Source organism: Atractosteus spatula, chromosome 6 (genome assembly GCF_055471065.1).
Source record: "Atractosteus spatula isolate fAtrSpa1 chromosome 6, fAtrSpa1.hap1, whole genome shotgun sequence".
Classification (NCBI taxonomy): domain Eukaryota; kingdom Metazoa; phylum Chordata; class Actinopteri; order Semionotiformes; family Lepisosteidae; genus Atractosteus; species Atractosteus spatula.
This window is the reverse complement of record NC_142711.1, coordinates 26,413,892-26,428,238: the sequence shown is the minus strand read 5'-3', so window position 1 is coordinate 26,428,238 and position 14,347 is coordinate 26,413,892. Positions and strand designations below refer to the sequence as shown.

The 14,347-nt window shown below is 36.2% G+C and overlaps 1 protein-coding gene across 8 annotated transcripts in view; it reads right to left on the bottom strand.

The window, feature by feature from the left end:
• map3k22 (mitogen-activated protein kinase kinase kinase 22) overlaps positions 1–14,347 on the bottom strand; it is a 71,883-nt gene that overhangs the window by 25,538 nt on the left and 31,998 nt on the right. For 6 of the 8 annotated variants that reach the window (XM_088918471.1, XM_088918463.1, XM_088918466.1 and 3 more), the window contains 2 exons: positions 6,489–6,598; positions 2,438–2,478 (listed from right to left, as the gene is read on the bottom strand). In XM_088918471.1, coding sequence (XP_088774597.1) covers positions 2,438–2,478; positions 6,489–6,598 — 151 coding nt within the window. The remainder of the gene's footprint in view (positions 1–2,437; positions 2,479–6,488; positions 6,599–14,347) is intronic. The other 2 variants (XM_088918464.1, XM_088918470.1) reach the window with 1 other exon arrangement.

The window sequence follows — 14,347 nt, the reverse complement described above, 5'->3', positions numbered from 1 at the left end:
TCACAGGAAAAGGGAGTGACCCTGGTTTTGTTTCTTGTGGGACTCCTCCCATACCAGGTTTCTAATCAGTAATGCAGGCCGTAGGTTTAACACTAGCGGCCCCGAATTAGAGCAAGTCCAAAGGGAAATTTCCTGAGAGGAAAAAGAAATAACTGGAACAGCATAAAAGAAGCAGGAAATATTTTTCAAGTTAGTTTTTAAGTGAGTAATGCTCAATGGAAAATGTTCCTTATACAGCATAATTTACCTTTAATTTCATAACTACAAATAGTTTCTCACTGATTCTATCCTAAGAAGTGGTGTTGGAAGATTTAACTTCATGCCCCTTATTCAGCTAATTCTTTCAGATTGTTTTTTTGTTGTTTTCTGATTTATATACAACCTATTTTAAACAAAGCGTCTTTGGAGCGTGGTTTAAGCTTTAATTCACAACGCAATGAGTACTGCTGACAGTATCACTGATTGCAATGCTAGTTAAATCCTCTGATCCAATCTCTTGGGGGCTTTATGAAAGTCATGGTTAAATTACCTAACTCATGGTAGATGGTTAGATGGTTTATACTATTATACTATAAGTTGAAAAATGTGTTTTTTTTCTGTATATTGGTTTAATATGAACACATTTTTTCTCATACTTCCATTAACCAATGCTCCCTAAAGTCTATAAATTACTAAAATGTTTACTATGATGCATCCTTGCCCCTAAAAAATGCCTGAGCCAGGTGATATCAAATGAAGACCATATTTTATATTATTATTATTACTACTACAACTTTTGTCAAAGAGATTGTAAACCTTTGAATTAATGATTCAGAATACTGAGCTTCCCAGGTAATTACAGTGGAATAACAATCATTCTAGTGAAATATTGACTGGCTGAAATGGATCATCAGGTTTATAATTCTCAATCTGGAGGTCTGTATATATACAGTAGCTTAATTAACTGAGATGATTCAAATATAGCAAATGTCTTTGCAGCTATTCTTCAATTAAAGATCTAAAATAAAGGTTATTCACTTCATAACTACTTTTCTGTTTATGATTGGAATTTGTATTAGATGCGAACTTGAAACGAACAGCCTAAAAAAAGTGTTCAGTGACGTGGCAGCCGCAGAAATCAGTTGTCCACGCTGAAGTCAAATTTACTGTATAGAGCTAAGAATCATATTCATTATTTGTGCTATTCCACACAAGGTAACAGTTGTTTCTGCCAGATGTTCACTAGAGTGAGTAACCTACTATTTGTACATAACTGGGGCGTTTTCATACAAAGATAGTGATTAAGACTTCTAAAAAACGAGATATGGGAAACTGTAGCAAGCTTACGATACTTAAAAAATGTACTTAAGTAACATAGGACCAAACCTATTTTTCTAGAGACAAAAAAAATGTGTTTTATTTTAAATATACAGTATATACATCACTTGAGTATGCTATGAGATTTTTTTAGCTATCAGAGGGAATAAATCCAGTTTCACTCTATCAGGCAAAGAAATCTTTAGAGCACAACTAGATTAGTGTACAACTGTCGTATAAAACAGAGCAAAAGAGTGTCAAGATTTTGGTGCACATCTCACAAGACTGGGACATAAAACTGAAAATACAAGCATGTTCAAAACTAACATCTGGAGCTGAATTGTCTTTTTCTGCACACTAATAATGTCAGGGAACTAAGCCCAGAAATTCAATATGCATATACACCTCACTACTGAGCTAGAGACTGCATTTGACACCTAGTTGGTAAACCTGCTTTATGAGTATTAACAAAAATGTTTCATTCTGTAATGTGGTTTCTTAATAGGGGATGCTTCTTTGATTCAATGCAATTTAAGATCTCTAGCGCTGAATCACAACTTAACAAACTCCTAAACTTCAGAATCACTCTTCAGAAGTGAACTGAAGCCCTTTTTTTCTTGTTAGTGAACAGTACACTTCCAGGCACCAAGTAACTGAAATTGCATTGACCTCGATATGCTAGCGTGATCTCTTTTTAAAAAGCCAGAGCTCAATCTGCATGTAGCTGGACAGAGCACACTTGATATATTGTGTTATCCTTTGGATAATGAATACCACATGAAAACTCAGGAAACTCTAAAACACTTTACAAAGTCAACAGCAAGACACGTGATCAAACATGCAAGTCTATATGAACTGATATTAGTACAAGTAATCATCACCGAGGTGGTACCACAGTCCACTCACTTTTTTTATAGGTTTTGCACATTAATTCTATCCAGTAGGATCCAAGGGTATTTTTTTGTTAAACTAATAAAAGCCTCATCTGGCAAATTCAAATTAAATGCTAGATTCATGGAGATTTTTTAAAAGATCAAAATCTAAAAAAATCCAGAAAACATACTCAGAAACTTGCCAATAAATATTATAGGCTTAAATAAATTAGTTTTGAATGTGAAGCCATTAATGAAAAAATAATTACCTTTTTTCTCTTTCATGTTCTAACTTGATCCGTATGTCCTGCTAAGGAAAAAGAACACGACTGTTAAATTCTGGACAAAGCTTATGTGCTTAATGATTAGAGGATACTGAATATCCAACTTGTTCTTCAGAAGCTATAAAATGTGTCGAGAAAATTGAAGGGAGCAAAGACAAAATGGAGAAAAAGACAAGAAATAACAAATGAAGAAAAAAATCCTGCTTCATTACCACAGGTGACAAGGTTCAAATACTTTTAAGGCACATTCCTCTGGGTGGACCTTACTCTTTCAGATTTGTGACAAGGAAATATAATTCAACATAAGAATGGCAGTTAATGAAAATCGACTCTAAATCATCAATCCTAACTGAACACAAAAATTAAGCAATGAAAGTGTGCTATTAAAAAACAACATTATTCTGTTCACAGCAATGTGATCTCTCCATTGCTAATAGTATATCTACTTGCTCTGTTCACTTATATCCTTTTTTACACACTTTCTTTTGGCCTTAACTGCACTAATTGGAAAACTTTGTCCAAAGTAGTAGGAATATAAATTCATACATAAATTGCATATTGTAACGCATACGGCCGCCATTGCAGGTTGTGCGAGCCGGCTTACCAGTGCGATGACGTCACTGCCCTTCCCTGTGAATAGCAGGGACCGCAGCCGTTGGGCTGAGGGGAGATTTCCCTTTAGCTCAACCGGCTGGGTCCCTGTTGAGTGACGCCGGAGGCCCGGGTTCGAGTCCCCATCGGTGTTGGGGGACGACCTTAGGCGGCAGCAGCGAGGGCGCATACCCATGTGAACCCGAGAGCGCTACAATATTCATGAAACATAATGTATTTCTTATACAGTACGTGCGACTGTACTATCCTCTCACACTAATAATTCAAATTCAATATGGTGCCAGAGTTAATAGTGTGAAATAATAGTTTCAGTAGTAGTATAGACATAGAAAGACTGACATAAGGCTACATAAGAATTTAAATCTCAACAAACAAGACAAGCTTAAATAAATAATAAACCCTAAATTGTGTACACAGTTTCTCCACACCCATGACTAAATGCTTCTTATTTAGTATTCCGCTTTTTCTTTATTTTATATTTACATACTCTATGATTCCAAGGTAAGAACGTATGAATATAAAAAAGTTTACAAATGAGAGGAGGTCATTTGGACCACTAAGCCCGTTTCGTAGTTGAAATTGGCAACACATCTTTGTTATGCTCTGGAATCAGTGTTGCCTGTAACTGTGCCTGAGGGAGTGAAGAAGCTAAAAACTCAGCAGCTGAGACGTTAAGTGAAATGTGGCTTGTCACCGTTGACATCCCAGGCCCTCCTCTCCCAGGTGAGTTTGTTCTGGGCCTGCTGCACATAATTCCTACTCTACTACTCTCTGTCTAAGCCAATAACACCGTCATCCGCTATCTTACAACAATACTAACTCAAATACTATTAACTGCTTGTACTAACTCCTGTTCAATTTCTCACAGTAATGTTCTACTCACAAGCTGCTACGGCTCTCCTCTGGCTCTCCAGTGGAAACACACCAGGCTTGCATTTATTACCACCAGAGCCAGAAGCCAGACAGACTGCCCCTCCTACTCTTCTTCCATCAGAGTCTGGGAATGGTCTCCCAATCTTTTTACACTACATATCTAATTTAAAACCGCAAACACCACTAACACTCAAGCTTTCATTCACCCACAGGCATGACCACACAGGAGAAAAGGTCTGATACAATCTGACAGACGACTAGGGTATGCTCTCTACACTTCTGGCTTCACTGTCTTTTTTATCCCTTTAATGTGGCCTTTTTCTGTCAGAAACCTTCTGGGATCTCCGACACTTACACTTACAGTACATACAGCACATGCCACTGCTCTGCCTTATTGTATCTCCTGTGGCCACAGCTGTCCTACTCTGCCATTCAATAAGACTGTTTACTCCAGTCTCTCTGAAGACGGCCCTGTGGATGGCTTGGACGTTCCACCAGCTTTCCAACACTTTATGGCTCCTACAGCCAACAACATCTCTATCCACGCTGCCTCCGCAACAACCACACTCACATAGCACATACTGTATTTCCAACACCTCCACTGCCCCTGCCAGGCCTCTTCTCCAGCGACTGCAGCCACAAGCCTCTGCTGCTGAGTTAATAAGGCTGTTTTCTCCAGGTTCAACAGAGCATTCACCAGGAGAGTGTTGCTTCTGAAGAGAGTTTAAATAGGTAGACTCCCAGCTGCCACCCATGAAGGTATCAAGTCTTGGTAGCTGTGAGCTCCCAAATGAGCACCAGCTGACAAGCTGTCAGAGTCCTCTTTTGGAATTAGCATATGATTAGTGTTTTTAACTGGGAATCAGAAAAAAAAAGATTTTAAAAAGTTTAAAGGGATGTCACATGACAAAAAAAAACAAGGGACACATAAAATGTAACACCGAGAAATGTAACACCAAAAGTATATATAGAAGGGTGGCATAGTGGTATAGTGTGTAGCCTCACAACTGCTCAAAGCCAGCAATGTATACCATGGAGCCATGTCCCTGAAAAAACAGTTCTCTTTGCTTTTTAGTCTATGAAGAGTACTCACTGTAATAAACCTGCACCACACTGCTATGCAATTAGTGTAAAATATTAGGTACCATAAAGTCACAAGGATAAGAGAGGTGCTGTTAGATCAGAGCTGCACATCCAGCAACAAACAATGAGAGACATAAGAAATTGCATCTTCAGCCGTCATTTTAATTAAGTATAATCAATACTGCCTGTGAAATTATAGTTGTCTGACAATAGCTAAGTTTATTTAACATTCATTTATATACAGTAACTAGTGTTATTCATGATTTCTACGGGTAGAAACTAATTGAAGATACGAAGTGTTGATATTTAGACCTTGACCTCCATAGACTTTAACAGAGTGGCAGAAATAAGTATCTACATTCTGTAAATTCATATTATAAAAATAGAGGTGGCCAATGCCTGCAGCTGTGACTGTACATTTGTATCAAACACTAAGATTTTTTTTGTTCTTGAGCGACTGCTGTTTAATGATTTAAATGACCACTGGCATGGAATGATGCAATAACCCAAAGGCATGTAAATAATGAACAGCTGCTGTACTGACATGCAAGACAACTATAGAAACACACCCATTAAAGGCCAAGCCAAGCCTTTAGTTGACAAGATGAAAAAGAAAGCTGCTTTCTGCTTAAAATGATTACACCATTGAATGCTATCAAGCCACACCCTTTTGAAAGATTTATTGCTGTTTCAGCAGCAGCAAGAGTCTCTACCCCAGACATTAAAATACTGTGCTGAATGGATGACCAAATAATTAAGATATGTGGGAAAGAAGTCAGGTACATAAAAATTGTAATTTGAATGGATAACTAAACATACATCTATAGATGCAGACATGCTTCTGAAATTGAATTTTAGACAAGCAAACTCAAAACCACAAAAGAACAGAGACATATCTATTCAGGCTTTCTATGTGGTACTGTATTAAAATATTTTTCTGTATTTGTTATTTACATATTTTATATATATAACTATAAGTCTATGCCTGTGACATACAAAAACAGAGACAGGGGTTTGGCTCTGTTAACACTGTATTATCTCCTAATAATGCATGATTCACTTGAATGCATAATGCCCAGGAGAAATGATGCAAGAGCACTTCTCCAAAAGCACAGGTGAAGCCTGGAGGAAGCTGCTTTGTGTCAGCTAAACCACAGGACTGCAAGTATCCCAAAACCTTGTCATGAAATACCCTTTCACACTGCTATTTGCAAGTTTCTAAGGGTCCTTTCCTAAAAGAACAATTATTCTGCTAATGACATAATGCAGTACTGGTATTCCAAAAACCTAGGAGAGCCAAAAATATATTTTTGTTAATTATGCTCTTCTTCAAACTTACCATAAATTAAGATTCCATTGTGACATTAACATGAAAGATTAACTGAGAAGACTTAGGTGTTCACCTCCATCTGCAAACCAGAGCTCTTATGTAAATACAAAACAGATGAGGCAGGATCATATAGCTTACCTGTCTGAAGGACAACGAGCTGTTTTTTGTTTTATTGCTGTTAAGATGTGCACAACATCGACCCAAGGCAGCCAGATCTTTCATAATGGAGTTGAGGGCTTCCTCGTCATCTGTAAATAGAAACAAGATTGTAAGAAGGCGAGATTCATTCATAGGCAAACATCGCCTCTTATGATTTATATTGACTATAATCAGTACCTGTGACTGCTCTTGCACAGGTTTTGGATACAAGATCCACTTCAGAACTACAATGACAGCTGTAGCCTGTTTATTTCTGTTTACTGTTACTTAAACAAGGAAACCACAGGTTTCTCCCATTGTCGGTTTCAAGCTCAGGTAACACGCAGGAACCTGAGTTCTTGAAAAATCCAGCCATGGAAACTTGCATACGTGGTGCAAGATCCTTCATTATGCCTCATTTTGCTATAACCACACGTGGATCAGTACACCCTGCCACTTAAATTTGTTCAACAGCATGACTTTCATATTTCAAATGACTTCTGGGATTACACAGCTTGTACAAAATAAAATTTGATTAGGTGTTTTATATGGCGGCACACACATTTGACATTTCATTCCTCAACGGGCAAGCAACAGGTGCAAGACAGGGTACACCCTGGCCAGGACACTGGTCCATTGCAGGGCACACACAGACAAACACACTCACACCAGGACCAAATTCCCAGAAGCCAATTAACCTACCAGTATGTTTTTGCAACTGTGGGAGGAACCCACTTTAAACTCACACAAACACAGGGGGAGAACTCCACATGGATAGTACCCCAGGGTGGAATCAAACTGTGTCACTGTGCCGCACACATCGTATTTATTAAAAAATAAGTAATTTCTAACAATTCTACCTTGTTTTACATTCTGGTGGGTGACTACAGAGCACATTTACACATCCTCACCTATACACGCAAAAGCAATTGTAAGTGAAGTTTAATAGAATTAAGGCTGTGAAGAAAACAACGTGATTTGTGTTGGTTTAAGTTCTTATGATATTTACTGGTTGCATCATCCATTTCACAAACAACAAAGGGTCAAAAGATGGGGAATTTACATTTAGGAACACATTAAATTTGTTCAATATGTTTTCCAGAGGCTTACCTTACTGTAATATAAAACAACAATAATAGAAATCAAGACAAAATGAGCAGTGTCCTGCTATTAATTTAGAAGAAATACAATGTTCTGTAATACAAGTATCTAATTTTTCCATGTTTTTTAATTCATTATATATCGTTTATCTTAAGTTGTTTTTGCCTGAGATTCATACCTGACTTAATTGAAATAATGTATTTGAATGTTTTAACATACATTTAGAAATAAGGACAATAAAAATTCCACTGCATAGAAATAAAAATCTTCTGCAGGCCAGACAAACCTCACATGTCTTATAATTGAGGCATTGGATAGCTATGTATGTACTGCAGCAGTACATGTGGCAAAGGAACTTTCCAGCAGAACCACTATGATCTCACAGGGCTGAGGTACAACTTAAGTATTAGTAAAGAAAATTGAAGAAGGCCCTAAGGACAGCAATTCTTTTACAGTTTTGTAGATGCAGTTTACTAACATGAATGGGAAAATCCCTACTCTGACTTTTATTCTTCAACGAAGAAAACAAGAAGTATCCACAAAAATGTATTTCTTTCTGCAGCTGCTTCTGTCGTTTCATGTTACTCATATCAGACAATAATTAGCTCCCTTTTTCTCAGTCACATTATCCTTTTTAGGAATCAAATAATTGAGACCTAAGAACATTCAAGCTTATTTTCTCATTGAGTTTCGTGTACAGCATAGCTTCCTAATAGTTTAAAAGTAGCTCCTAAAATTTGCAAATTTTAAACTAATGTAATTCTAAGACCTTAAAAGTATCTTGAAATCTCCAACTATGCCTGAAACCTGAAAGGACACTTTACAGGCCTGTAAAATATATATATGTTCATAAGCAGGACATAATAGGCTTAAATCAACAATTTCCAGAGCCAAATAACAATTGGTCACCCATGTGTTAAATGAAGTAAGCCAGTGGTTCTCAAACTTTTTGGACCAAGTACCACCCCTGATCAAACCAAAGCATCCAAGTACCACATACTGTACAAGTCATCTTCTCATAGGAACCCCAGAAAATCTCAATGACCAACATGAGCACGCATGCGTGCACACACTCACATACACATATAATAAATATTATAATAAACTTTATTTGATATAGCGCCTTTAAAGGTGGCTTCTCAAACTGCTTTACAGAGTGACAACAGGAAAAACAACACTTAAAAATAAACAATAAAAAAACACCATTTCAGTGAGAGGGGTGAGCCTGTTTAGGCGAGCAAAGCAGATATGAATTCATTGGTCAAGCCTTGATACAAATCACAACAGAGTCTAACAGATTTTAAATCGTCAGGCATTTTCTTGACGGCCAAGGCCTTGCGGTGGATGCTGCAGTGTGTCCACTTCATATCTGGAGCAACCTCTAATTCGCGCAACTACACCACTGTGTCGGCTTGTCATCGCTCTAGCACCGTCTGTACAAACTTTGACGCATTTTATCCTGTTGATGCCATTCTCTTCGATGCATTCATTCAGAAGCTGAAATATGTGCTCTCCTGGAGTTCCTGTTGGTAGTGGCTTACAGAACAGAAAATCCTCATGGGACATACCCACAAACTCGTATCTAATGTAAACAAGCAAATTGGCCAAATCAACGACATCTACAGACTCGTCTAATTGTAGTGAAAAGCATCTGCTCATCTTAACGCGCTCTGTCAGCGTACTTTTGACATCATCCGCCATACCAGTAATTCTATAAGTGACTGTCTTTTGAAGGGGCAGCAGGTCAAGCTGCTTAGCAGCTTTTTCTCCACACATAATACATGTTAGCTCTTTTGCCAATGGTAAACAAAGTTCTTCACAAGTAGTGTGGGGTTTACAGTACCTGCTTTAGCAATCCGCATTTTCCCCATTTACGTTTCAGAAGTCCATCTCAGAAGTTAAAAGAAGTTTTTATTTCATGCACATGGGAGCGAAACACAAAGAAAATCGGTGTATTTTTTTTCAAATTAACCTAGAACAGTCCTTAAATATTTTTCTGTTATCTATCACACTTTCCTGTGCTCACAAGATTGCCAGTGTTCCAAAACCATGCACATTCTCCTACCTCCCTATTTGCTGAAGATAACTTTTTTTTAAATACAATTGGTCACTTACGTTCGTAGTATGCATTTGTATGCTTTCCTGTGCTTACAAGGTTGGCATTGTTCCAAAATCACGCACATTCTCCTACCTTCCTATTTGCTAGAAATAACTTTTTTAAAATACAATTGGTCACTTACGTTAGTTGCACTCATTTCTATACAATGGTATAGAATTACATAGTAGCTCTTGTGTCCACTCAAGTATTAACGCGCTCTGTATCATAGTATGTAGGCTGTGTATTCAACATGTATTAAAATAGAAAATATGAAAACCGGTCCCGATTTTTCAGTGCACACAACAAAGTTCCAGGGTCATACGACATACCACGAGTTTGAGTAAGTAAGCTAATTAGGCCTAATAGAGATTATCTGGAAAAAAAACATGAACACCATGTAAACTTTCTAGAACCAGAATTATCCTCTCCTGAGATAACTGAACAATGTGCTTGCTTAATGAGTTGGAATTTACAACTTTTCAGTGTCCTTAAATTGACTGCAACTTGACTCTGTTACCTGTGGTGTTCGAAGAATTCAGACACTGCCCAGCCAGCGATAAAACAAACGAAACAGGATGCGTCAAACAGCAGGGCATGCTGGTCCATGGGGCTCCATTCTAGCCAAGTTCTCAAGCAGGAGCAATCACGTTTAATTTGATCTTTTTAGTCATTTTAAGTGCTAAAAGTGGAAGTGCTTAGGTTTACCTATAAAAGTGAGTTACATGAAACGTGGCATTTTTCCCAGGCATTGAAAACTGAAAAAGATTTCTGACTAAGCAAGTTATTCTTTCAGTCAAGGGTTCAATCTAGTAAATGAGTGCACAGCTGGGATGAATTTGTAGAACGTACTTTAACCATGACAGGAAAGAGTCATGTCCTGCCTGCATGGTGCTCTCAGCTCTCATTGTATAAATCTAAATTCCTCGATTCACCTTTTCTAAATGACTACAAGCACAAAAGACAATAGTTTGTATATATGAAGCTTTCTGAAAGAAATTTCAAATGGTTTATTGACGAAGTTTTATTAATTTAATAGTTATTAAATGCTTAATCTGCACTATTTCTCCTGAGTATTAGCTGCTGTATATGTTTAACACGTGTAGGTATAAAATCTATTGTATTATGTTTTGTTAATATTCTGTTTATCGAGAAGTAAAACAGCATACTTTGAAGATTCTGTCAGGTGAATCATTTGGCAGCTTTCCACTAAACACCACTGAGAATAGGTCATGCAGCTTGGATTCATTTTACAGTGTAAAAGCACACCTACAAGCAGTACTGTAAGCCCTCTCAGAAAACCGCAGCTCTGCAACCAATTCGACAAAGCAATATTTGATTGGTAAACCCATGAAATGTATTCATTTTACTTTGTTGAGGTATGACAAACCAAAAGTTTTTTCCATTCTTATTAAGGACATTACTTAGAAAATCTAGCAAATATAAAGAAGAAAAAATTACTTTTCTCACCATGAGAAAATCGCTAGATTCGTTATGCCATTGAAATGGTTTTCTACTGACCGATATTGCTCACAGAACCTTAATGAATCAGCATTGTCTAGATACCTATGTCAGCAGTACTTCAGAGTCTTAGATACTATTCTACACTAATACAAAAGTTACCCCTTTAATTTTTTAATATCACACAAGCCGTGCTGTACTTTCAGGGAAGCTTTGTTCAAAGGGAGCAACTGTAATCTCGTCTGAAAGACACTAATTACACAGCAGCATGGTGCACACTTAATATAGTGAATGCTCTGCTTCTGTGCAGAGAGGAGTACTCGGGGGACAGAACTATAGAGGATACACTGCTGCTTTTGGACAATAAATCAATTGAATCGTGGACTCAAAAGCTTTAATTTCAGTAGTTCCTGATTTTAGGAACCAACTGCATGTAGAACAGAGATACTGTATGTGATGTGAAACAGCAGGTTTTCTGGTTAGACCTGAAAGTGGTATCACTTCAGTGTGCATCACTCATTGAAACACTGCATCAAAAATGTGTGAATGAAGAATTCTGCTGTGAAGAACCTGCATTTTCTTTTTATTGAAACGCACACAATTCTTGTCATCACAGTTAATTTGTGCACACAATTCTTGTCATCACAGTTAATTTGTACTGCATTCTGGAAAAGTGAAAACAGGTTTTAGAAATTGAATGTGATTGCTTTCAAGTACAAAAGGCTACATTTAATTTTATTTTCATTATCTGAAAAGATCTTGTTTAGATTATTTATGCACAGGTACATTTATTAATATAATGCAATAAATGTAGTTCTAATAACTCATATAATAAGGTTAGAAATTGTTATATCAGTCTATAAATAAAATGGATTCCATTATTCTTCAAGTGGTTACACTAAAATGCCTGTTTTATCAGTCCTGACAATGTAACAGCTTAGGTTTTTCAGTACATACACAAATTAAAATGAACGGGGTTTATTTTATTGTGAACTCTGGGACTGGAGGCACTAAAAATGCCACAGAAATTTACTAATAGAGACCTTTGTTCTTCGCCACAGGCACTCATGAGTTTTATTTATTTTCTTTACTTAATATAAGAGTTGGGTTTAATATCTGCACCAAAAAACTGTTTTTCAATATTAAACATTAATGATAGGAAATCATTTTCATATTGTCAGTGTAAGACCATCATTGTTATTTAAAACAAGATCTACAGTAGCTAGATGTTAGATATAGTGCTTTTTAAAATTGTGTAAATGTTCTGTTAAGTTTTTAATGATCTCCTTCCTTCTTCTGGCCCTTTTCCAGAAATTCAGTCTGGATTTTTATAATATCTTTAATGCACCCTATCAAAAACAGAAATGTGAACTTTCATAAATACAAGGGAAATTGAACAATGCAAAAACTTAATGGAACAGGAATCAATCTCTGATCAATGGTTGTACAGTACAACTACTTTATATTTTCATTGATATTCAAAATAGATTTAAATTACTCATAATTCAAATCATGTATAAAGTCTCACTTTCAACAAAATGACGGGTATATTATTGTACCAGTTACAATAAAGCTGTTCCCTACTAAATTAGGAAATACTCCTCAGAATTCACAAGTAGCTTAAATGAAAACAGCCTTTAAAAATAAAAATCTGAGCTCAAACAAGAAATCTAAGTTTCTTTTCCCACAACCTTTAAAACTGGGGACTTACTGTTCTGAAGAAAAGCTTCCAGTTTTGTACTAAATTCTCAGAAACTCTGATTCACTGTAATGTCAGAAAGACAAGGGACAGACAGTATAAAGAGGTCTTACTTCCCCATTAGTTATTTTCGAAGGTTAATGCTAAGACAGATGAGCACATCTCCTGTTCATCCAAAAGTCTCACTCCATTCATTAGGGGTTTTCTATCACATGGCCTAGTATTTGTGATAAATGTCAGCTTTATTTCTTTAACATATTTATTATAAACTTTATTTGGATTTTATTAACAGTATACCTTGTCATACATTTTAGTTTTTTAGTAATGTTTTTTTATATTTTTTTTTACTTTCTTAAAATAAAATAGACCTTTATGGTCTCTTAACCTCCCTCTCAATAAATGAGGGTTTATGACACTAAAGATGTAGCATCTAAAGGAGCATTATTTTGAAGAATATACTGTATACATTTATTTTAAGGGTTTGAGCATGTTCTTTCTTTTTTAAGCTTGCATATACGTATTAAATAAAGAGCGGTCTAATTTATATGCTATTTTAAAGCATAAATATTAAATGTGTAGTTGAAATGAAGTACATTTGTATTAATTTCAATTGCTTATCCAGGTTTCATTTCTTAACTAAAATGTCTTGTGCATCTCAAAAAATAGAATTACATACCAATTCCACAACTGCATTTCTCTAAAGTTCAAGAACATTTTAAAAACTGTTCTTATCATCTGGAAAACATACTACATTATGATTTGATGTTGATTTGATTATTTGATTGATGACAAATGGCAACACTTATACAGTATGTGAATTGCCAACATGAGGCAGCTGAATGAACAAAAAAAAAGCAAGGAGCAGATAGACCTGTTGCTTTTAAATTCTAAATTTGGTACCATTAATTTCTTTTCCCAAATTTACATAGTAAATCATGATCGATGGGACTAATGCACAGGAAAACATTTCAGATCATAACTGATTGCAAAAAAGTAAATTGATGAATCTGAGGATCTCATCCAGTTATTTCTTGAACAGCATGGCTGGGTATTTTGTTTCATATTCCCAGGTAAAAGTATAAAAAAAGTGTGTCATGTTCAGCTTTAAATCTACAGTACTTCACCATAATTGCTACATGTATCCGCTTGTTTCATGACTCACTGTACATTTAGACTTTTAATGTACATTTTTCCAGCAGAAAAAATATTCTCGGTGTTGTACTTTATTATGTAGTTATATTGTGGAGGGCTGTACAGTTCTTTATTTTCCATGCTCAGGGTTGCCAGGCAGGGAACATACTGTATACTTTACTGTACTTTAAGGGTGTTTCAAGTAATAAAATCAGTGAAGCTCAGTAGTGTTCCCATGGATGCAACATAATCCATTTTTGGTACCTTCCCACATATAAAGATCAAACTTTTCTCCCCTTAAATTTATCAAGATATCAAGAAAGTTCTACAACCTAAATTTTTCAATTTTTTTCTTCTCAAACAGACAACCCT